The sequence below is a fragment of the Amphibalanus amphitrite genome, unplaced genomic scaffold, assembly GCF_019059575.1.
Source record: "Amphibalanus amphitrite isolate SeventyFive unplaced genomic scaffold, NRLGWU_Aamphi_draft 000416F_arrow, whole genome shotgun sequence".
In the NCBI taxonomy this organism is placed as follows: Eukaryota; Metazoa; Arthropoda; class Thecostraca; order Balanomorpha; family Balanidae; genus Amphibalanus; species Amphibalanus amphitrite.
Window position 1 is genome coordinate 169,216 of NW_024881910.1, and position 22,412 is coordinate 191,627.

Genomic DNA, 22,412 nt, shown 5'->3' on the forward strand with positions numbered 1-22,412 from the left:
GCAACCCCTAAAAGTGTGTAGATTCGCCTGAAATTTTGTCAGCATCACACCCAACCCAAGTGGAATGGGGGCGAGTATCAGCCGGTCAAAAATTCAAATAGAATGTTTTCTGGGACACCCTAATGGCAGGTCAGTAATAATTTCGCTCCTCGTCCCACCTGCTGCGTCCACAAGCGTCAGAAAACGGAACAACACTCAGCCTGCTTCAAAGGCCAGCCAAAGTCCAACCCGCAAGACTAACGGTCAGCCAACCCAAGAGCAGACAGGCAGTCGTCCCAAAGACCCATGGACAGCCCGCCCCCAGTGTCCCAAAATTTGCCAGTTTGGGTGGGAAGTGACATCCAAATCAAAATAATTTTCCACTCTCGCCTCCAATTTTCAGTGCAATTTTTCGCTCACTATTTTACCCATAAAGAACATCTGCGTGTACCTTTTTTCTCCCTCCATATTCGATTCGACTATCTTATAAATTAGCTCACACATCCTCAGAAATTCACAAATAAATTGTTGATCCCTGTTTCCGCTCCGTTTCTGTGCCATTCTGACGGGGAAGTGTCCACTTTCAGCCCTCTTTGTAGTGACGAATATTCCCCTCAGACACCCAAGCCAAAATATAATTTTGGAACGCTGCCCGCCCCAAGGACCAATGATCAGCCGTCAACCCACCCCAAGAACCAACAGTCAGTCGACCCAAGAACCGACGAACCCCGACGGAATCCGTTGATCTCCGACTCTAGAACAAACGGACGGTCCGCCCGCAGGACCAACGGCCAGTCGGTCCCAAGGACAAGGTCGCCGCCGGGAAGATGTCGGCGGGCGGAGGAAATGTAGTAGTTTCCGCGAGCCGACATGCAGGCCGCCGCCGCACCCCTGAACTCGCCGGGAGTCGGGGCTGGTCAGAATACACGAGAACGGACGGGCCAGTGCGAACGGCCACGGGCCAGGGAGCCAGAATCGGGCCGGGAAGCATATCATACAGTGGAGTGGTAGGGAAACGCTGTCATGAAACTTATCATTTTTATGGTGGTATGGGTTTTGGGCACAGGGATTGCAGCCATTGTTGCCTATCTTATCGCAGTGATTCATGACAACGCCAGGTATACAAATTAACGTCCCGTCGTGTTGCATTGCCTGATATAGCAAGACTTGTCCCGAGAGGTACTGCAGCCAACAGACTGCTCCGGACGTGGTTGTTATCTGAGGACGGGACGAGGTGACCACATAGTGGACCAGCCGCCGTTTCAGAACAGACTGGAGGCCAACAGACAGAAGTAATCGCCGAGCTAACCAGCGTAAATCGGGCAAAGAGAGTCATGCTTAGAAGCGCGGATTGGCATCAGACCGGCATAAATGGACAGCTGTTCTGTTTAAAAATGCAACACTCAATGAATGCCTTCAAACAAACACCCTATCATCCGCACACATGTCAAACTCGATAGTGATTCCCTGATCGACGATGCAACAGACAAGAGCATACCTCAACAACGCTTTGCACACATCGTCACATCAACAGCTCCAAGTTGTTATCCCTCAACACTATCAGAGAACCACGGCGCCGATAGTCACCAAAGAGCCATGACGGCCACAAAGATAGCCGCGCTGATAACGGTCCCGGCCGCGCAGCTGAGCCCGGCCGGCCGCGCCCGTCGAGTAGTGGGTGGGACGGGATGGCGGAGCGCCGACGGCACGGTGTACACCCACCGCCAGCCGTACCGGGCACGTAATCCGCCTACCCCACGGAGAGCCGGCGGATCAACCGGCCAGTGATGTCACACAGCACCGGGCCGAGCGGGGCTGAATGAACCAGCAGGGCGAGCCTCACCGGGCAGTTACAAACCAGAACGGTTTGAAAATACAAACGGCGACAGAACGAGCATGACACTGCAACGCGCGGTATGGTGTGTTGAAATACCTTCGAAATTCAAAGATCATCCGTTAAACATAAATATAACAGCTTATTCAAATGTTATAGAAAGTGAGCCTTTAATTGGAACTTTCATCGCACAGACAGAGTGCTCTGGATGCCGGCATGACCCCTCCCCTGAAGAGTCCCCCTCCACCCACACCCAGAGCCAGTGACGTACCTGCCGAGTATGTCGTTGAAGCGCGGGTCGAGCTCGATCTGGTACTTGTCCAGGTACTCGAAGAGCTCCTCCGTCCCCAGCACCTTGGCTATCCGCACCAGCTGGTCGTAGTTGTCGTGGCCGTGGAAGAACGGCTCCTTCCGGAATATCATCGAGGCCAGCATGCAGCCCAGCGACCACAGGTCCAGAGAGTAGTCGTACATCTGCCGGGGAACGCAAATTAGTCAGCCAGCCGCAGCAGACAGCAGTTACCGCGGTGCAAAATCATTCAGTTCAAAATAGCTGTTAAAATTGTTAGGCCTAACTAGTTTCACATCCGTGGCTCAAGCTGCTTATTGAGTCGAAATATTATCAACGTCTTGCGTCTCTTTTGAATAACAGAAACATGTATCTATCTACTTACAGTAATACCATTGCAGATTAAAAATTGTTTATCTAAAACTACGATAAGAAGTGCTGGATTTCTACTCGACCTTCAGGCCGTCTTGTTATATCTCAATACCCGGTCTGCAGAGCACTAGGGATCGGATTCCCACTGGTTCTGCTACCCTAGCTGTACACTTTTTCTGCCGGCGTGCGTGCGATCCGGTTACTATGATCACCCACCCAGGTCCCACTTCAGACCGGCCCATGGCAGAGCCGGATGATCATAGCCCCGGCCGGCCGCCCGACGCTCTACAATTGTTTGTATTTTTGTGTGCCGGCCGTCTCAAGGTCAGAGGACCGGCGATGATAGGACATGAGTACCGAGCACAATCGGATATCACCATTCCTCTCATTCGTTTTGAACCTTAGAGCGTTGGATCAGTACACAGACAGGGCACGTGACAGACAACAGACATAGAAGCAGATAACAGACAAACAGACAGATTGACACGAGAACAGTCTGATGCGGACGATTGACCGACCTTGAAGCGACTTCCGAAATGACTTGCATTTTATCATCGACTACTCATTCAATTACGACTCCCATATTCCAAGGAGCAAGTAATGCCAATGTAAAAATGTGTAATAGAGCCATAAATAAGTGCAAATACAGAGCAAAGACCATCTAAGTCGCCTCTGATACCCTAATCCGTCTATCGTGTGGGCGTGGCACTTCCTCACACACCTGGTAATCGACCAGCAGCTCAGGGCCCTTGAAGTAGCGCGACGCCACGCGCACGTTGTACTCCTGGCCGGGGTGGTAGAACTCGGCCAGGCCCCAGTCGATCAGCCGCAGCTTGCGGTTCTCGTGGTCGATCATGACATTGTGCGGTTTGACGTCTCGGTGCATGATGCCCATACTGTGACAGTAGTCGAGCGCCTGCGGGTAACATGAGCACACAATATGGTCAGAGGATGCACAGCGCAGAGTGCGGGGACGTGGGGACTCCCCTACCCACACACAACACGATAAGGGAAGTCCCTCTCGGCGTACATCGCACAATACGACGGAATACGGGGGATGTCCAACCATCGCAGAAACAAGCACTGCGGGCTGCACTGCAACATAAAACATATCCCTCGTATCTAGCCGGAGGATGTTTAGAGGAGTATCACTGTGCATATCCAAGGACGCCGTCGCACTGTGCAGCCCTCTGACCGGACGGCGGGTAAAACCGGACAGAGTTGGCGACATCGGCCGTCGGCAGGGACCCGGTCGGGTACGTCCACCCCAGCAGACACGCACAGCGGCGCACGCACCGTCCCGTCCGTTAGGCCGGCCAACGCCGCACAATGGGACGTTGCATCACGTGACCTTGACGAAGTGGTGAGCCTCCGCCGGGCGGGCACATGCGGGGCGGTCCGTCCGAATTGGCCGGGCGGCGGCCTTGGGATAGTGCTGCCGAGCCGGGTCGGTCGGTCGGAGTCCGTGAGGCGGGCCGCGGGTCAGGACAGAAGTAACGGACGGCTTGTGCCCCGGTTAATCCGGCAGATTGCATATACTGATCAGGAGAGAATGACCAATGCCACACTAAACCGACCGGCATCGCGCTAAGCCTTCAACAGTCAGTTGATAGATGCGACGGGGGTTGTGGGAACTGGTCTTCTTAAACTTATGTTTTTGAAGAATGAATGGTAAAACCAAACATGGTTCGCACTTTTGACCAAATCAAAGTAGGTATGTCGCTAAGCATGATATTTTGTTCAAGCGAAGTAGTAACTGAACATCTGGGTATGAAACTAGACTAGACGCATGAGCACAGTGGACCAACATGACAAATAGCAGGAGAAAAACAACACGAAATATTTCGTCCATGACTGTTTGCACAAGGCCCCAAACACCCTAGAGACCAAGGAACGCACCCTGGGGAATCCCACACCAGTCAGCCGCCACCAATACCAAACATCCCGCCCGCGGCCGTCATCCAGGACCGCCTCACCTTGAGCAGCTCGTAGAGGTAGTACCGGATGTCATAGTCGTTGAGCGTCTGGTACAGCTGCTTGAAGTCTGTGTTGTTGACGTACTCGAAAATGAGCGCAGGCGTCCGCGACACGGGGTCTTTGACCACCGCCTGAAGGCTGATCACATTCGTGCCGCCGCGCAGGTTCTCCAGGATCTTGATCTCTCGTTTGATCTTCTTCTTTTTTACCGGCTGTGGGGGCGCGGAAGGGGGGGGGGGGAGGTTGTCAAACAGCTGTGGACGGCCGTGGTGGGGCGGGGGAGGGGGGGGAGGCATCGGACAGTCGTCGCAGGGCAGTGGCGTTAGATCACCGGCAAATACAATCGGTTTCGATGTCTTACTGACTTAGATGAGATTTGAAACATACACTTGAATATCAATTGAGTGCAATATCATTATGTGTGAAAAATAACCTCAGTTCTAACAAGAACCATGGTGAAGTTCATCAGCTTCACAGTACACTCACCTTCAATATTTTTACCACACATTTTTCATTATTGGTTATGTTGATGGCTTCGAACACTTCACTATATTTGCCCCTACCTAACTTGCGAACTAACTGATAATCATCCTGTTGCCTGAAAAAGAAAGAAAATGACATGTTAACATGGCAAACACATTTTGACGATATCGGATTCATTCAAAATCTGTGCTTGTGGTATTAATGAGCAAATTGGGCAGTAAGATTTCCAAGCCTCAAAAGAAATGCAAAGCACCGCTGGCATGGGACCTCTACCCTGCAATACAATGAGTCCAAACAAAATCGGATCAAAGCAGCCCTCTTGGCGACATGGACACAGAGGATGAAAGAGAAATCAGAATCCCCAGTACAAGTTACTGCCTTATGTATGCGAGCCTAAGGGCTGTGCTAAGAACTTATGAGCGACAGTTGTCCACAAATAACATCCGTGATAAAAGGTTCAATGTTCCCTGACAAGTATCTGGGAGAGGGGAAGTGCAAGTCGACGCCCAGACACCCCATCCACCCCAGTTGGCCACGCGCCGGCGCCCCAGTCGCCACTCACCCCCAGTTGACCAACACACGAGAGTCCCCCTCCCCCCACTCACCCCCAGTTGACCACGTGCGACTCGTAGTCCCAGTACTCGCGCGGCCGGTGAGAGTTCACGTCGGCATAGACGCGCGCGCGACTGACGAGCGGCATGGCCGTCGGCCGGGTCAGCTGCACACAGGGGTCACCGCCGGCGGACGGCGGGCAGGCCACCGGACGGGCCGGCGGCCGACCGGCACTGGGCGGCGGCGGCGCGCGCGCGCGCGGACACCCGGCGACGCTGAGCAGGGGCGCGAGCCGCCAGACACCGGCGAGAGTCACCAGCTGCCGGCAGGGTGCCGTCACAGCTGACCGAATGGTGCGGCTGAGAAACAAAACATCACACGTCAACACAACGGGCACACAACAGTGAACAGGCACACCAAAAGATATTTCGATTTCATAGCAGCACACTAAATAATACTGACGTGCAAAGGGAAAACGATTACGTTAGATCAGAGGTCAGTACGTCAGGTCAGAGGTCACCCGAACGTAATTGGAATTGCCTTTACACAGCAGAATGGTCCCTATACATTTTGCACATTTTTAGAAGCTAGAGATATGAATAAACACAAGAATATCTAAATTAATAACACGCGTCTATAAAAAACACTTAAAAATGTTGCATATGAATGCACTTACAGGCTATTTAACAAATATTTTAGATCATATCAACCCCCATGGCATATCATGTCAATCTGGTTTGTGGTAACCCCAATCATAATAACAAGTTATTCATGGTTGGTACAGGTCTCGCGGGTTTAAGCGGTAGGTTTTGCACCTAGACAGTTTAGTGTACTTCAGGCTATATCTTCGTCGTCTTTAGCTTTTAAGTGTTGAAGATGCGATCGACTTGTTGGGTAACAAGCCGGCCATGATCGTGTAAAATGGCTTCATCGTAGATCGATTAGTTTCTGAGATATTACTGGAAATGTAAGAGTGCAAAACCTACCGCTTAATTTCGCGAGAGCCATACAAAGCGCATTGAAGAAAGAACCATGATCATGACACTGCTCTTTTCTGCTACTTCCATTGACTACTGAAGCTGTTGTTGCACAGGGATTAGTGTGCAATAGCAACTAACAGGCATAGAAAAATAAAAGCTTTAGCTATTACATAAGCGATCTGAGCCTGCTCCAGTTTCCAACTAGAATATATCAGCGGTTTTGTGATTGCTCAAAGTATGTTGGTTAGTCATCTTAGTTAAATACTGCCAATTAAACTTTTGCTAATAATCAAATACATGAGACATCCTTGGTATATCTGTGAGACTATGTATTGGATTTAAATACAGGTTCAGAGAAAAGAATGCAGGCTCAAATCTGTCCCAAATACAGAAAAGAGGCACCAACGATATCAAACTATGGCCAAGGCTTGCGAGTCAACAATTCACCAGTTAAAGCTTCCTCAGAGCCCTAACAGTACTATTTTTGACAAATCTAGTGGAATCTAGGTTAGGTTAGATTAGTGAATGGAAGTAGGATGGAACTTGGATTTATAGAACAAAGCAAGCTGAATAGTCATGAGCTGAGCTGACATGACGAATGTCCTGGATGCATAGTGTTTTGGTACCACTAGACATGCATATATTTCTGGAGGCCAATAACCGAGCCATCAAATACAATTCACATGAAGGCACAAATATTTAAAGGTAACTGTGTATAAAAGTGGTAAATGTGTTTGAAATCATGGTCAGCAGCAAGTTGAATTCACACAAAAAAACTCATAATGCCAGATAATTGTATAGCAGGTTAATCTATATGCTCCACTGGGCATATGTTTTGAGTAATGTCTGGTCCAGATTATTGAAAGAGGATGTTTTCACCACACTAGGCAGGGTTTGTCAAGACCCAAAAGATGAGTACCTACTGAAGTACTAAGTCAGAGGGACTGATGGCAGTCAGCCCATTAGAGTTGATGACTAGGAATGCTTGCAAAATGACCAACAGGCAAACAGTCTAATGGAGAAGAAGGAAAAGCCCCTTTCCAACAAAATCAGGTTGCATAGTTTGCATCTCTAGTAGTGTCTCTTTTGGCCAGATTCCCTCCTTTGGCTGAGGCCAGAGGGCTGTTCACGGGCCTGTGTGCGGTCGGACCGCACACAGCCTCCAAGCTCCGCCCACTGCGTCCCTACGCCAGCCTTCCGTCACCGCACACAGCGATCGCTGTGGCCGGTCGGGACTGGCCACAGCGGACCGTCCACCGCACGCAGCCGTGACGTCAGAACCGCCCACCCATCCCCTACCCCCACGCCTGCTGGACGCACCGCACACACCGCACGCAGCAGTGTGCGGTGCCCGTGAACACCCCTCAGTTTTGAATGTTATCTAAACAGTCACACCCTTCTATTTTTAATAATCAGCTGCCCATGAGAGTCTCAAGAATGGGTAGGTACAGCCTTAGACATTTGAATGAAAATAAATATCATGCTCAACAAAGCATGCAACGGGGCAGCCTTATGCACAGCATTGCTTTCTTCAAAGAACCCAAAGAACAATAGCTGAAATTGGTAATGCATGAATCAGTTTCATATCATTTCTTTTCCACAGTTAAACCCAATGGTGAAATAGAATCACAAAATGCTTTCAAGGTGCTTCAGGTCCTGCCAAAGCCCCTTAAAGGTAGTGTGCCACCTTTGAAAGATTTCCCATTTTATTTTTCCTAGGATAAGAAGCTTCTGTTTTTACCTAATATCGCAAAGAAAATCAAAAATGGGCCTGGAATAGTGCCTTTTTTGCCTAAAAGTTTATCGGTTTTGCGATATGTATAACAACTGTAGTGGGCTGACCTGCAAACAGGCGTCGGCAACAATCGCGAATGCGGCGCACATGTGACAATAAGCAAAGGTCATTATAGAGTTACGACGTACGGGAATGAGTCTAATCGTAGACAACAAAATGTCGAGCCTTAAACTGTAAGCCTGTATTGGTATTGTTTCTTTTATTTGGCTGTCGAACATTATTTATGGTTTGAAATATGATTTTATGTAAAATAATTGATATGAAAAAGGCATCTCTTAAGTTATGACCCCATTTCACCACACGCAAGTGGCAGAAATGACAATGATCAGCTGACGCATTTTTCTTGGCCGAAGTCAGAGCGCGCGGCCCGACGCACCACCACCGCACCACAAAGTATGAGCAGAAGTCGCGCCCAAAGCCAGGGCCCCGGTAACGTGAGGTAGCCGAGTCGGGGAAGCGTGCGCTGACCCAAGCCGGGGCCGCAGCTTTGGGCGCGGTCTACCGCATCCCCGCGGGCAGCCCCGGGCTATCACATGACACCGGGAGGACGCGCGGCCCCGGCTTGGGTCAGCGCACGCTGCCCCGACTCGGCTACCTCACGTTACCGGGGCCCTGGCTTTGGGCGCGGTCTACCGCACCACCTAACAGGCGTGTTCGAAACCGCAGGAGATGATGATGAACGGGTTTATCGAAACTTGATTGGATGAGCATATCGGTAATAGCGATTTCAGTGTGTGCATTTATTGTTCATAGTGGTGTGAAATGTGGTTGGGGTACGACAGACAACCCGTCGGGGCGAATTTCGCACTGGGGTACTCAAAATTTGAAGAATTTGAGACGTTTCCATGAGTTTTGAAGGTATGGATAAGTTCTAAAAATCCGGTTCTCCTTATCTGGGCCATTAACTCCATACGGTCCAGGAAAGCTGGCACACTACCTTTAAAATGATCCATGTAAAATGACATATTTTATACCACTGCGTAAATAATTAGCCTGGAATTTTAGCTCAGCATTTAACCTAGCCTTTTCTCCAGTTCCAATACAGCACGGTTGAAATCATTGTATTGGTGGCAAAGGCATTCCATGCAATCATTAATGGTTAGTAGGTACTTTATAGTCATAACTTGAAATTTACAGCTTGTTTGTATCCTAAAACAATTTTGCTAAGCTCTACACTATGCACAATATAAGTACTAAGTATGCATATTCTTAACAATCAAGCATACTTTCAAACAAAATGGCAAATCAATCAAGCCAAAAGTGAGCTTATAAGAGCTTTCATATCTTTCCATCTCACATTTCAAGTCCATATAAATGTCGGCACTGCAAATGATTTACAATACGAAATTCAACTGAGACCAAACATGTTTGTGTTATGTATAATGACGTGGAAGAAAAGGCCCTATGCAAAGACACTTTTCCAACAAGAAATCAGAGATAATGCAAAGACAAAGCAACATAAATAATGGAACCTTTTTGAGAAATATATAATTTTGGTGGTATTTTGTGTAGAGATGATCCAAGCAGTTCACCATTACAAAACAGACAAAAGATTTAACCACACCCAACCAAATAAGGATCACATGCAGTTTAGCAGACATGTAAAACATGCTAAATGGGAGATGTAGAAGATGATATGTTGGGTAGATACATTGGCAGAGGCCAATTAAACTGAAATTTTGCTTTGTATGGATGTCCAAAATTTGCAAACAAAAATCAAAAATCTACCAAAAATTGACATAAAGTAGGCATATACGGCGCACAAAATTAATTTGAACAAATTCAAGTCAGTCTTGGGAGAAACAAGTAGGATATGTGAATATTGATGCCACAAAAAACCAGCATTATTCAAATAAAGAGTATCGCAACCTTGCAATAAATGAATGCCTATAAATTTCGGCAAAAACGGCGCGAAAGCTGCATTCCGGAAGCAATGCTCTACTTTCCCTTGCAAGCCTATTTTCCGCACACATTGATTTCAAAAGCTCAAATTTACCTATTTTCAAGCAGATGTTGAAGAATGTAGTGCGCCTGAACCCCGAGGGAACATGAAAACGCTCCCTTCTGGCCCGAGGCCCGGCGCCCAAACACGCACGCATCAGCAAGATGGCTGAAAGATGGACAGTGTATTTTGAGGATTTTCTGTGAGACCTTCTATTTGTTTTTAAGAAAAGATAACTTTTTGAAATATGAAATTATAGTAACATGTCAGCAAAACACCTCGCTTTCAATACTCTACACAAATTTATAATATAAGGCAAAACGGCGTGATATCCGGCAAAAAAGGAATAGACTACTAAATTATGTCCATAAAGTTAGCGTCGTATTCGTATTCGGATTCAAATTCGAGTAATGATTTCGCTCAAAATTGGCATACAGATAGCCCATGGCACGCTGAGTTCGAAAATGGTGACCTTTTTTTCCTAGGTCAAACCGTTTGACCTTGAGAGGTCAAAATACTGCGTACCCTGTAGAATCTTTGTTTATGGTCCGATTTGAAAAATTCGACCACCAGTGTGTTGGTCTCATCCAGAAGCAGTAGCACATTTAAAAAAATCCGAGGTCAAGGTCATATGGCAAGGTCAAGGTCACTTTAAAAATCGCCGTACCCTATAAAATCTTCATTTTTGGAGCTATCGGAAAATTTCGGCCACCACTGTGTTCGTCTCATCGAGAAGCAGTAGCACATTCAAAGAAATCCGAGGTCAAGGTCATAGGTCAAGGTCAAGGTCACTTTAAACGTTAATTTTAGTCCCCGTACCCTGTAGAATCTTTGTTTATGGTCCGATTTAAAAATTTCGGCCACCACTGTGTTCGCCTCATCGAGAAGCAGTAGCACATTCGAAAAAATCCGAGGTCAAGGTCATAGGTCAAGGTCGAGGTCACTTTAAACGTTAATTTTAGTCCCCGTACCCTGTAGAATCTTTGTTTATGGTCCGATTTGAAAATTTCGGCCACCACTGTGTTCGTCTCATCGAGAAGCAGTAGCACATTTGAAAAAATCCGAGGTGAAAGTCATAGGTCAAGGTCAAGGTCACTTTAAACGTTAATTTTAGTCCCCGTACCCTGTAGAATCTTTGTTTATGGTCCGATTTAAAAATTTCGGCCACCACTGTGTTCGTCTCATCGAGAAGCAGTAGCACATTTGAAAAAATCCGAGGTCAAGGTCATAGGTCAAGGTCAAGGTCACTTTAAACGTTAATTTTAGTCCCCGTACCCTGTAGAATCTTTGTTTATCGTCCGATCTGAAAATTTCGGCCACCACTGTGTTCGGCTCATCGAGAAGCAGTAGTACATTTGGAAAAATCCGAGGTCAAGGTCATAGGTCAAGGTCAAGGTCACTTTAAACGTTAATTTTAGTCCCCGTACCCTGTAGAATCTTTGTTTATGGTCCGATTTGAAAATTTCGGCCACCACTGTGTTCGTCTCATCGAGAAGCAGTAGCACATTTGAAAAAATCCGAGGTCAAGGTCATAGGTAAAGGTCAAGGTCACTTTAACGTTAATTTTAGTCCCCGTACCCTGTAGAATCTTTGTTTATGGTCCGATTTGAAAATTTCGGCCACCACTGTGTTCGTCTCATCGAGAAGCAGTAGCACATTCGAAAAAATCCGAGGTGAAGGTCATAGGTCAAGGTCAAGGTCACTTTAAACGTTAATTTTAGTCCCCGTACCCTGTAGAATCTTTGTTTATGGTCCGATTTGAAAATTTCGGCCACCACTGTGTTCGTCTCATCGAGAAGCAGTAGCACATTTGAAAAAATCCGAGGTCAAGGTCATAGGTCAAGGTCAAGGTCACTTTAAACGTTAATTTTAGTCCCCGTACCCTGTAGAATCTTTGTTTATGGTCCGATTTAAAAATTTCGGCCACCACTGTGTTCGTCTCATCGAGAAGCAGTAGCACATTTGAAAAAGCCGAGGTCAAGGTCATAGGTCAAGGTCAAGGTCACTTTAAACGTTAATTTTAGTCCCCGTACCCTGTAGAATCTTTGTTTATGGTCCGATTTAAAAATTTCGGCCACCACTGTGTTCGTCTCATCGAGAAGCAGTAGCACATTTGAAAAAATCTGAGGTCAAGGTCATAGGTCAAGGTCAAGGTCACTTTAAACGTTAATTTTAGTCCCCGTACCCTGTAGAATCTTTGTTTATCGTCCGATCTGAAAATTTCGGCCACCACTGTGTTCGTCTCATCGAGAAGCAGTAGCACATTTGAAAAAATCCGAGGTCAAGGTCATAGGTCAAGGTAAAGGTCACTTTCAACGTTAATTTTTGGTCCCCGTACCCTGTAGAATCTTTGTTTATCGTCCGATCTGAAAATTTCGGCCACCACTGTGTTTGTCTCATCGAGAAGCAGTAGCACATTTGAAAAAATCCGAGGTCAAGGTCATAGGTCAAGGTCAAGGTCACTTTAAACGTTAATTTTAGTCCCCGTACCCTGTAGAATCTTTGTTTATGGTCCGATTTGAAAATTTCGGCCACCACTGTGTTCGTCTCATCGAGAAGCAGTAGCACATTTGTAAAAATCCGAGGTCAAGGTCATAGGTCAAGGTCAAGGTCACTTTAAACGTTAATTTTAGTCCCCGTACCCTGTTGAATCTTTGTTTATGGTCCGATTTGAAAATTTCGGCCACCACTGTGTTCGTTTCATCGAGAAGCAGTAGCACATTTGAAGAAATCCGAGGTCAAGGTCATAGGTCAAGGTCAAGGTCACTTTAAACGTTAATTTTAGTCCCCGTACCCTGTAGAATCTTTGTTTATGGTCCGACTTGAAAATTTCGGCCACCACTGTGTTCGTCTCATCAAGAAGCAGTAGCACATTTGAAAAAATCCGAGGTCAAGGTCATAGGTCAAGGTCAAGGTCACTTTAAACGTTAATTTTAGCCTCGTACCCTGTAGAATCTTTGTTTATCGTCCGATCTGAAAATTTCGGCCACCACTGTGTTCGTCTTATCGAGAAGCAGTAGCACATTTGAAAAAATCCGAGGTCAAGGTCATAGGTCAAGGTCAAGGTCACTTTAAACGTTAATTTTAGTCCCCGTACCCTGTAGAATCTTTGTTTATGGTCCGATTTAAAAATTTTGGCCACCACTGTGTTCGTCTCATCGAGAAGCAGTAGCACATTTGAAGAAATCCGAGGTCAAGGTCATAGGTCAAGGTCAAGGTCACTTTAAACGTTAATTTTAGTCCCCGTACCCTGTAGAATCTTTGTTTATGGTCCGATTTAAAAATTTCGGCCACCACTGTGTTCGTCTCATCGAGAAGTAGTAGCACATTTAAAAAAATCCGAGGTCAAGGTCATAGGTCAAGGTCAAGGTCACTTTAAAAATCGCCGTACCCTATAAAATCTTCATTTTTGGAGCTATCGGAAAATTTCGGCCACCACTGTGTTCGTCTCATCGAGAAGCAGTAGCACATTCGAAAAAATCCGAGGACAAGGTCATAGTTCAAGGTCAAGGTCACTTTAAACATTAATTTTAGTCCCCGTACCCTATAAAATCTTCATTTTTGGAGCTATCGGAAAATTTCGGCCATCACTGTGTTCGTCTCATCGAGAAGCAGTAGCACATTCGAAAAAATCCGAGGTCAAGGTCATAGATCAAGGTCAAGATCACTTTAAACGTTAATTTTAGTCCCCGTACCCTGTAGAATCTTTGTTTATGGTCCGATTTGAAAATTTCGGCCACCACTGTGTTCGTCTCATCGAGAAGCAGTAGCACATTTGAAAAAATCCGAGGTCAAGGTCATAGGTCAAGGTCAAGGTCACTTTAAACTTTAATTTTAGTCCCCGTACCATGTAGAATCTTTGTTTATAGTCCGATTTAAAAATTTCGGCCACCACTGTGTTCGTCTCATCGAGACGCAGTAGCACATTCGAAAAAATCCGAGGTCAAGGTCATAGGTCAAGGTCAAGGTCACTTTAAACGTAAATTTTAGTCCCCGTACCCTGTAGAATCTTTGTTTATGGTCCGATTAAAAAATTTCGGCCACCACTGTGTTCGGCTCATCGAGAAGCAGTAGCACATTTGAAAAAATCCGAGGTCAATGTCATAGGTCAAGGTCAAGGTCACTTTAAACGTTAATTTTAGTCCCCGTACCTATGACCTTGACCTTGACCTCGAATTTTTTCAAATGTGCTACTGCTTCTCGATGAGATGAACACAGTCGTGGCCGAAATTTTTAAATGGGACCATAAACAAAGATTCTACAGGGTACGGGGTCTAAAATTAACGTTTAAAGTGACCTTGACCTTGACCTATGACCTTGACCTCGGATTTTTTCGAATGTGCTACTGCTTCTCGATGAGACGAACACAGTGGTGGCCGAAATTTTCAAATCGGACCATAAACAAAGATTCTACAGGATACGGGGACTAAAATTAACGTTTAAAGTGACCTTGACCTTGACCTATGACCTTGACCTCGGATTTTTTCGAATGTGCTACTGCTTCTCGATGAGACGAACAGAGTGGTGGCCGAAATTTTCAAATCGGACCATAAACAAAGATTCTACAGGGTACGGGGACTAAAATTAACGTTTAAAGTGACCTTGACCTTGACCTATGACCTTGACCTCGGATTTTTTCGATTGTGCTACTGCTTCTCGATGAGACGAATACAGTGGTGGCCGAAATTTTTAACTCGGAACATAAACAAAGATTCTACAGGGTACGGGGACTAAAATTAACGTTTAAAGTGACCTTGACCTTGACCTATGACCTTGGCCTCGGATTTTTTTCAAATGTGCTACTGCTTCTCGATGAGACGAATACAGTGGTGGCCGAAATTTTCAAATCGGACCATAAACAAAGATTCTACAGGGTACGGGGACTAAAATTAACGTTTAAAGTGACCTTAACCTTGACCTATGACCTTGACCTCGGATTTTTTCAAATGTGCTACTGCTTCTCGATGAGACGAACACAGTGGTGGCCGAAATTTTCAAATCGGACCATAAACAAAGATTCTACAGGGTACGGGGACTAAAATTTACGTTTAAAGTGACCTTGACCTTGACCTATGACCTTGACCTCGGATTTTTTCAAATGTGCTACTGCTTCTCGATGAGACGAACACAGTGGTGGCCGAAATTTTCAAATCGGACCATAAACAAAGATTCTACAGGGTACGGGGACTAAAATTAACGTTTAAAGTGACCTTGACCTTGACCTATGACCTTGACCTCGGATTTTTTTCGAATGTGCTACTGCTTCTCGATGAGACGAACACAGTGGTGGCCGAAATTTTTAAATCGGACCATAAACAAAGATTCTACAGGGTACGGGGACTAAAATTAACGTTTAAAGTGACCTTGACCTTGACCTATGACCTTGACCTCGGATTTTTTCAAATGTGCTACTGCTTCTCGATGAGACGAACACGGTGGTGGCCGAAATTTTCAAATCGGACCATAAACAAAGATTCTACAGGGTACTGGGACTAAAATTAACGTTTAAAGTGACCTTGACCTTAACCTATGACCTTGACCTCGGATTTTTTCGAATGTGCTACTGCTTCTCGATGAGACGAACACAGTGATGGCCGAAATTTTCCGATAGTTCCAAAAATGAAGATTTTATAGGGTACGGGGACTAAAATTAACGTTTAAAGTGACCTTGACCTTTACCTATGACCTTGACCTCGGATTTTTTCGAATGTGCTACTGCTTCTCGATGAGACGAACACAGTGGTGGCCGAAATTTTTTAATCGGACCATAAACAAAGATTCTACAGGGACCGGGGACTAAAATTAACGTTTAAAGTGACCTTGACCTTGACCTATGACCTTGACCTCGGATTTTTTCAAATGTGCTACTGCTTCTCGATGAGACGAACATAGTGGTGGCCGAAATTTTCAAATCGGACCATAAACAAAGATTCTACAGGGTACGGGGACTAAAATTAACGTTTAAAGTGACCTTGACCTTGACCTATGACCTTGACCTCGGATTTTTTCGAATGTGCTACTGCTTCTCGATGAGACAAACACAGTGGTGGCCGAAATTTTCAAATCGGACCATAAACAAAGATTCTACAGGGTACGGGGACTAAAATTAACGTTTAAAGTAACCTTGACCTTGACCTATGACATTGACCTCGGATTTTTTCAAATGTGCTACTGCTTCTCGATAAGACGAACACAGTGGTGGCCGAAATTTTCAAATCGGACCATAAACAAAGATTCTACAGGGTACAGGGACTAAAATTAACGTTTAAAGTGACCTTGACCTTGACCTATGACCTTGACCTCGGATTTTTTCAAATGTGCTACTGCTTCTAGATGAGACGAACACAGTGATGGCCGAAATTTTCCGATAGCTCCAAAAATGAAGATTTTATAGGGTACGGGGACTAAAATTAACGTTTAAAGTGACCTTGACCTTGACCTATGACCTTGACCTCGGATTTTTTCGAATGTGCTACTGCTTCTCGATGAGACGAACACAGTGGTGGCCGACATTTTCAAATCGGACCATAAACAAAGATTCTACAGGGTACGGGGACTAAAATTAACGTTTAAAGTGACCTTGACCTTGACCTATGACATTGACCTCGGATTTTTTCAAATGTGCTACTGCTTCTCGATGAGACGAACACAGTGGTGGCCGAAATTTTCAAATCTGACCATAAACAAAGATTCTACAGGGTACGGGGACTAAAATTAACGTTTAAAGTGACCTTGACCTTGACCTATGACCTTGACCTCGGATTTTTTCAAATGTGCTACTGCTTCTCGATGAGACGAACACAGTGGTGGCCGAAATTTTCAAATCGGACCATAAACAAAGATTCTACAGGGTACGGGGTCTAAAATTAACGTTTAAAGTGACCTTGACCTTGACCTATGACCTTGACCTCGGATTTTTTTCAAATGTGCTACTGCTTCTCGATGAGACGAACACAGTGGGGGCCGAAATTTTCAAATCGGACCATAAACAAAGATTCTACAGGGTACGGGGACTAAAACTAACGTTTAAAGTGACCTTGACCTTGACCTATGACCTTGACCTCGGATTTATTCGAATGTGCTACTGCTTCTCGATGAGACGAACACAGTGGTGGCCGAAATTTTTAAATCGGACCATAAACAAAGATTCTACAGGGTACGGGGACTAAAATTAACGTTTAAAGTGACCTTGACCTTGACCTATGACCTTGACCTCGGATTTTTTCAAATGTGCTACTGCTTCTCGATGAGACGAACACAGTGGTGGCCGAAATTTTCAAATCGGACCATAAACAAAGATTCTACAGGGTACGGGGACTAAAATTAACGTTTAAAGTGACCTTGACCTTGACCTATGACCTTGACCTCGGATTTTTTTCAAATGTGCTACTGCTTCTCGATGAGACGAACACAGTGGTGGCCGAAATTTTCAAATCGGACCATAAACAAAGATTCTACAGGGTACGGGAATAAAATTAACGTTTAAAGTGACTTTGACCTTGACCTATGACCTTGACCTCGGATTTTTTCGAATGTGCTACTGCTTCTCGATGAGACGAAAACAGTGGTGGCCGAAATTTTTAAATCGGACCATAAACAAAGATTCTACAGGGTACGGGGACTAAAATTAACGTTTAAAGTGACCTTGACCTTGACCTATGACCTTGACCTCTGATTTCTTCGAATGTGCTACTGCTTCTCGATGAGACGAACACAGTGGTGGCCGAAATTTTCCGATAGCTCCAAAAATGAAGATTTTATAGGGTACGGCGATTTTTAAAGTGACCTTGACCTTGACCTATGACCTTGACCTCGGATTTTTTTGAATGTGCTACTGCCTCTGGATGAGACCAACACACTGGTGGTCGAATTTTTCAAATCGGACCATAAACAAAGATTCTACAGGGTACGCAGTATTTTGACCTCTCAAGGTCAAACGGTTTGACCTAGGAAAAAAAGGTCACCATTTTCGAACTCAGCGTGCCATGGGCTATCTGTATGCCAATTTCGAGCGAAATCACTACTCGAATTTGAATCCGAATACGAATACGACGCTAACTTTATGGACATTACTAAATTTAAGTATCTCTAAATCTCCAAAAAATGATTTTTTTCATCACAATAATATCATAAAAACAGTCTATTTATAACGTAAACAGAACAAATGATGAAAGCAAATTAGAAGCACATTACTATAAAAGCTTAAGAACAAGGACTGCTACCCATGATGACCGACAAACTGCCAGCGGTTCTGCCAGTTCACGCGTCAAGAGCTAAGAGCATGAGCATCAGGGGCGCAGTTTGGGCGCAGCCAAGGGGGGGGGGGGCACACTGGGCTTTAGCTCCTCCCAAATCTAGCAGGCGCCCTCATCCAGGGCGCCCTGGATGGCGCCCTCCACGATCATTTCGGGGCGCCGAAGGCGCCTTTCTAATGTCCAGCACTCTAGGCGCCCTGGACGGTAAGCCATTGCGTTACACCATGGGGCACTGGCGCCCAGGTTTACAATTTTATACCTATCTCTTTGTGGGTGAAGATGCACCCACAATCCTGAACTGCCGGATATCCACCCCCAATCTCCTGACCATCTAGCGCCCTCCTCATCTTCAGCGCCCTTCTGTCTGTTCGGCGCCCTTCTGGTCTGTCGGCGCCCCTCTCGCCATTCAGCGCTCTGGCCTGTCGGCGCCCTTTTCACATTCGGCGCCCTCTAGGCTGACCAGTCGGCGCCTTCATGGTCCTTACCACACAGCATCCTCCTGATCTGTCTGCGCCCTCCACACTTGTCGGCGCCCTCCTCACCTGTCAACGCCCTCCTTATCATACCTATTATAGCGCCCTCCTGACCTGTCGCCGGCCTCCTCACTGTATAGCGGCCTCCTAACCATACAACGCCCTCCAGACCGGCGCCCTTTGCGTTTAGCGCCCTCCTGACAAGTCAGTGCCCTTTTCACCGTAGAGGGTCCTCCTGAGCTGTAGGCGGCCTTCCGACCGTACATCGCCTTCCTCACCTGTCCGCGCCCTCCTCTTTAAACAGTAGCCAGTACCCTCTTGACTTGTTAGCGCCCTCTTCACTCGTTTAGTGCCCTCATCATCGTATAGCATCATCCTCACCATACGGCGCCCTCCTGACCTGCCGGCGCTCTCCCCACCATACAGCGCCCTGCTGACTTGTCGGCGCCTTCTTCACGTAGCGCCTTCCAGATCTGTCGCAGCCCTCACCACCGTGCAGTGCCCTCCTCACCTGTCGGCGCCCTCCTCGCCTGTCGTCGACATCTTCGCGTTCAGCGCCTTCCTGACCAGTCGGCGCCCTCCGCAATGTATAGCGCCCTCAACACCATACAGCGCCCTCCTGACCTGCTGGCGCTCTCCTCACCATACATCGTCCTCCTGACCTGTCAGCGTTTTTTTCACCGTAAAGCACCATCCTGATCGGCGCCCTCCTCACATCACAGTGCCCTCCTCACGGATAATTATCGTTCTTCTCACCATACACTCCGGACCTGTCAGCGCCCTCTCCACCTTACCGATGTTGGTTACTGACCGTGGTTAGTGGTAAGTTCTGATCACTGTGTGATGCGTTTAGTTATGTACCTATTATGGTTTTCCATGATCCGTCATATTTTGTGAATTGCCGTAGAAGCTTGAGCTTGACAGGTGAGCTTGAAAGCGAACCAAGCTCAATTTAAACTCATTTTGTTTAACCCGCGCACCGACGGGGGTCTGCGCCAACTTCGTACCGACGGGGGGGGGGGCGGATGACCGACCCCCCTGAGATCTCGAGAACTAAGCAAGATAGCGACAAGCGGTAAACGGCAAGGGATACGCACGGACAAGGTCTACAATTTTTACGAAGGTCATTTTCAGGTCAGGTCAAAGATGACGTCACAGGGGTCAAAAAAGTCAAAATGGCGGCGCTAGGTATGGAGAGAGTTTTTCTCGAATAACTTTCGAACTAGTCAATATAGGAACAAACTAAGGACAGCATCGTGATCCTCTAGTCAATCCGCATCGAATGATATATATGTTGACTTCGAAAGGTCAAGGTCAAAGTTTGACCTCAGGTCACGTGACCTCGAGGTCATCATATATATCATTCGATGCGCCTTGACGAGCTGAACACAATGAGACCATCCGCGCGGCTGTATCTTGTTCCTGTACGGAGTTATTGTCAAAAAACCGCTGGTGACCTTTGATGACGTCACATGACCTTACAGCTGCCCAACAGCAAAACAGACCTCAAGGTAGTGAAGGTTGATCGTATATGAGGTCACGTATGGTTTATGGGGCCATTCCGACCCGTTTTAGTGGTAAAAACAGGGAGTTGATTTTTCCCCATTGACTTATAATGGGGAGGTCGAGAAATTGACCTGACCTTAGGTCATCGATATCAAAATTCCGAGATACACAAATTGTAGCTACTAATGACCTTATAACATCCTGCGACTTTCAAAGGTCTCCGACATCTACTGTAGCTCTGGCACGGTGACAAAGTTGCAAAAAAGTGACTTGAGGTTGGGTCATTCAAAGTGACCTGGTGACCTGACCTTAAAAGTTAGGAGGTTCAAACTTGCACAACATGTGTAAAATTGTTGAGAGAATAGTCGTACTAAATTTCGCAGCGCTTCCCGCTATTCGCGAAAAACCTCAGGGGGGCGGATATCCGCCCCCCCCCCCCGTCGGTGCGCGTGTTAAAGTCTTGTTTAAAATTTTGGCTTCGCGTAATAACAAATGTTACCTTGCACGTAAAACATCCAGTTTTTTACAACTATTTACAATAAGAAAAGCGTGGGAACCAATGATTAACCCTAGAACGCCTAGGGAGGGGTTGATACAACCCCCCCCTGAGGTTTTTTCGAAGTGCACGCTAAACGGCTTGTCGTAGCGGGCTGAAATTTTCAATACCCTCTGGGGCAACCTTTGCGCATCTTTTGCCGAAAAAAAATTGATCGGGTCATGTCAGGTCACGGAGTTATGACGTCATAAGAGGTACAGCCTCCGGCCGACAGTTACCAAACGTGTGCGCCGAATCCCTAGGTTTTCTGCCGGTGATACCCACATTGTTTGATGGATCATGATGAAACTTCCCATGCATGTTGGGGCAAGCATTGGCTATCGTGTGGTGCAAGAAAATTGACCGGGTCAGGTCAGGTCACGGAGTTATGACGTCATAAGAGGAACAGCGTCCGGTACTATTTTTGAAAAGCGCCCGAACCACTATTTTGCTAATTCTTGTCACCTCAATGGGAATATGCAGCAATATTAGCTTCTATAGGGAGCAAATGGACCTCCCAAGTCCGAAAATACAATCAGATTTCAAAAATTTAAATTTTGATTTTTCGAATTTCTGCCGCCGACTGTGACCTTGCCGACTTCCGGCGCTCCCAACGCGCCATTTTTAGAGCTAGGGAAACGAAATACATACCAAACGATAGAGAATTGATCAAGGAACACGATAGTGAAGGTTGCAAGTCGATATCTCTCACCGTTTTGCCGCAATCGCCGCGGAAAGTTGAAAAAGTCTATTTTTCCGAAAATTTGACCTTTGACCGGTCAAAAGTAGGTCAAATGTTGACCTAGGACCAAAAAATATACCACCAATCGCGAGATCTCGTTGAGAGCAATCCGTTGGTTTTTTCCGCTAAGCTCTACGACCTTCCGTTTCGAAACGCCAGGGGGGGGGGTCGTAACAACCCCCCCCCCCCCTGGTCGTTCGTGTTATGAGAAATGGCCTGGTCGTGCGAGGGTTAAAACGATTTAGGCGCCAATTAGAAATAGAGCAATTTCCGGAAAATAAAGGCATGACAACGTTTCCAGCGCCTTAACCCGCGAGTTGCTGGGGGGGGGGCGTTAAACGCCCCCACTTTTTTCGCCGGGCCATAGCATAAACGCCGCAGGCGCGCCAAATTTTGGGTACCTGTAGGGAATTGATTGAAGTTTATTGTGACAAAGTTTCAAAAAAATCGGTCGGAAAATTTTTGAGATATCGAGGTTGTAGTGACGTCATGATTTCTGAGTTTTCGACCAAAAACGGCATATGTTCAAAAAATCATATAAAATCACAGAATAGACATACAGACATGCCGTAAACGTCATTAGACTGCCAATACCATGAACAATCAAATGGCTATCTTCGATTATTGATTATCGTTCCGCATTTTCCATAATCTTGAACTGAATCTTGACAATTTCTCATGACTACTTCACGACCATG

General features: G+C 46.3%; 1 protein-coding gene across 3 annotated transcripts in view; it reads right to left on the reverse strand.

Annotated features, from left to right (window-relative positions):
• Positions 1-10,596, reverse strand: part of LOC122390957 (casein kinase II subunit alpha) — a 17,146-nt gene extending 6,550 nt beyond the window's left edge. The window contains exons 1-6 of one of the 3 annotated variants that reach the window (XM_043384426.1): positions 10,258-10,596; positions 5,540-5,845; positions 4,938-5,049; positions 4,451-4,663; positions 3,196-3,390; positions 2,085-2,287 (exon numbers count right to left, since the gene is read on the reverse strand). In XM_043384426.1, coding sequence (XP_043240361.1) covers positions 2,085-2,287; positions 3,196-3,390; positions 4,451-4,663; positions 4,938-5,049; positions 5,540-5,634 — 818 coding nt within the window. In that variant the 5' untranslated portion in view covers positions 5,635-5,845; positions 10,258-10,596. Of the gene's footprint in view, positions 1-2,084; positions 2,288-3,195; positions 3,391-4,450; positions 4,664-4,937; positions 5,050-5,539; positions 5,846-10,130; positions 10,175-10,257 lie in introns of those variants that run through there. The other 2 variants (XM_043384425.1, XM_043384427.1) reach the window with 2 other exon arrangements.
• Positions 10,597-22,412: the final 11,816 nt, after the last annotated feature.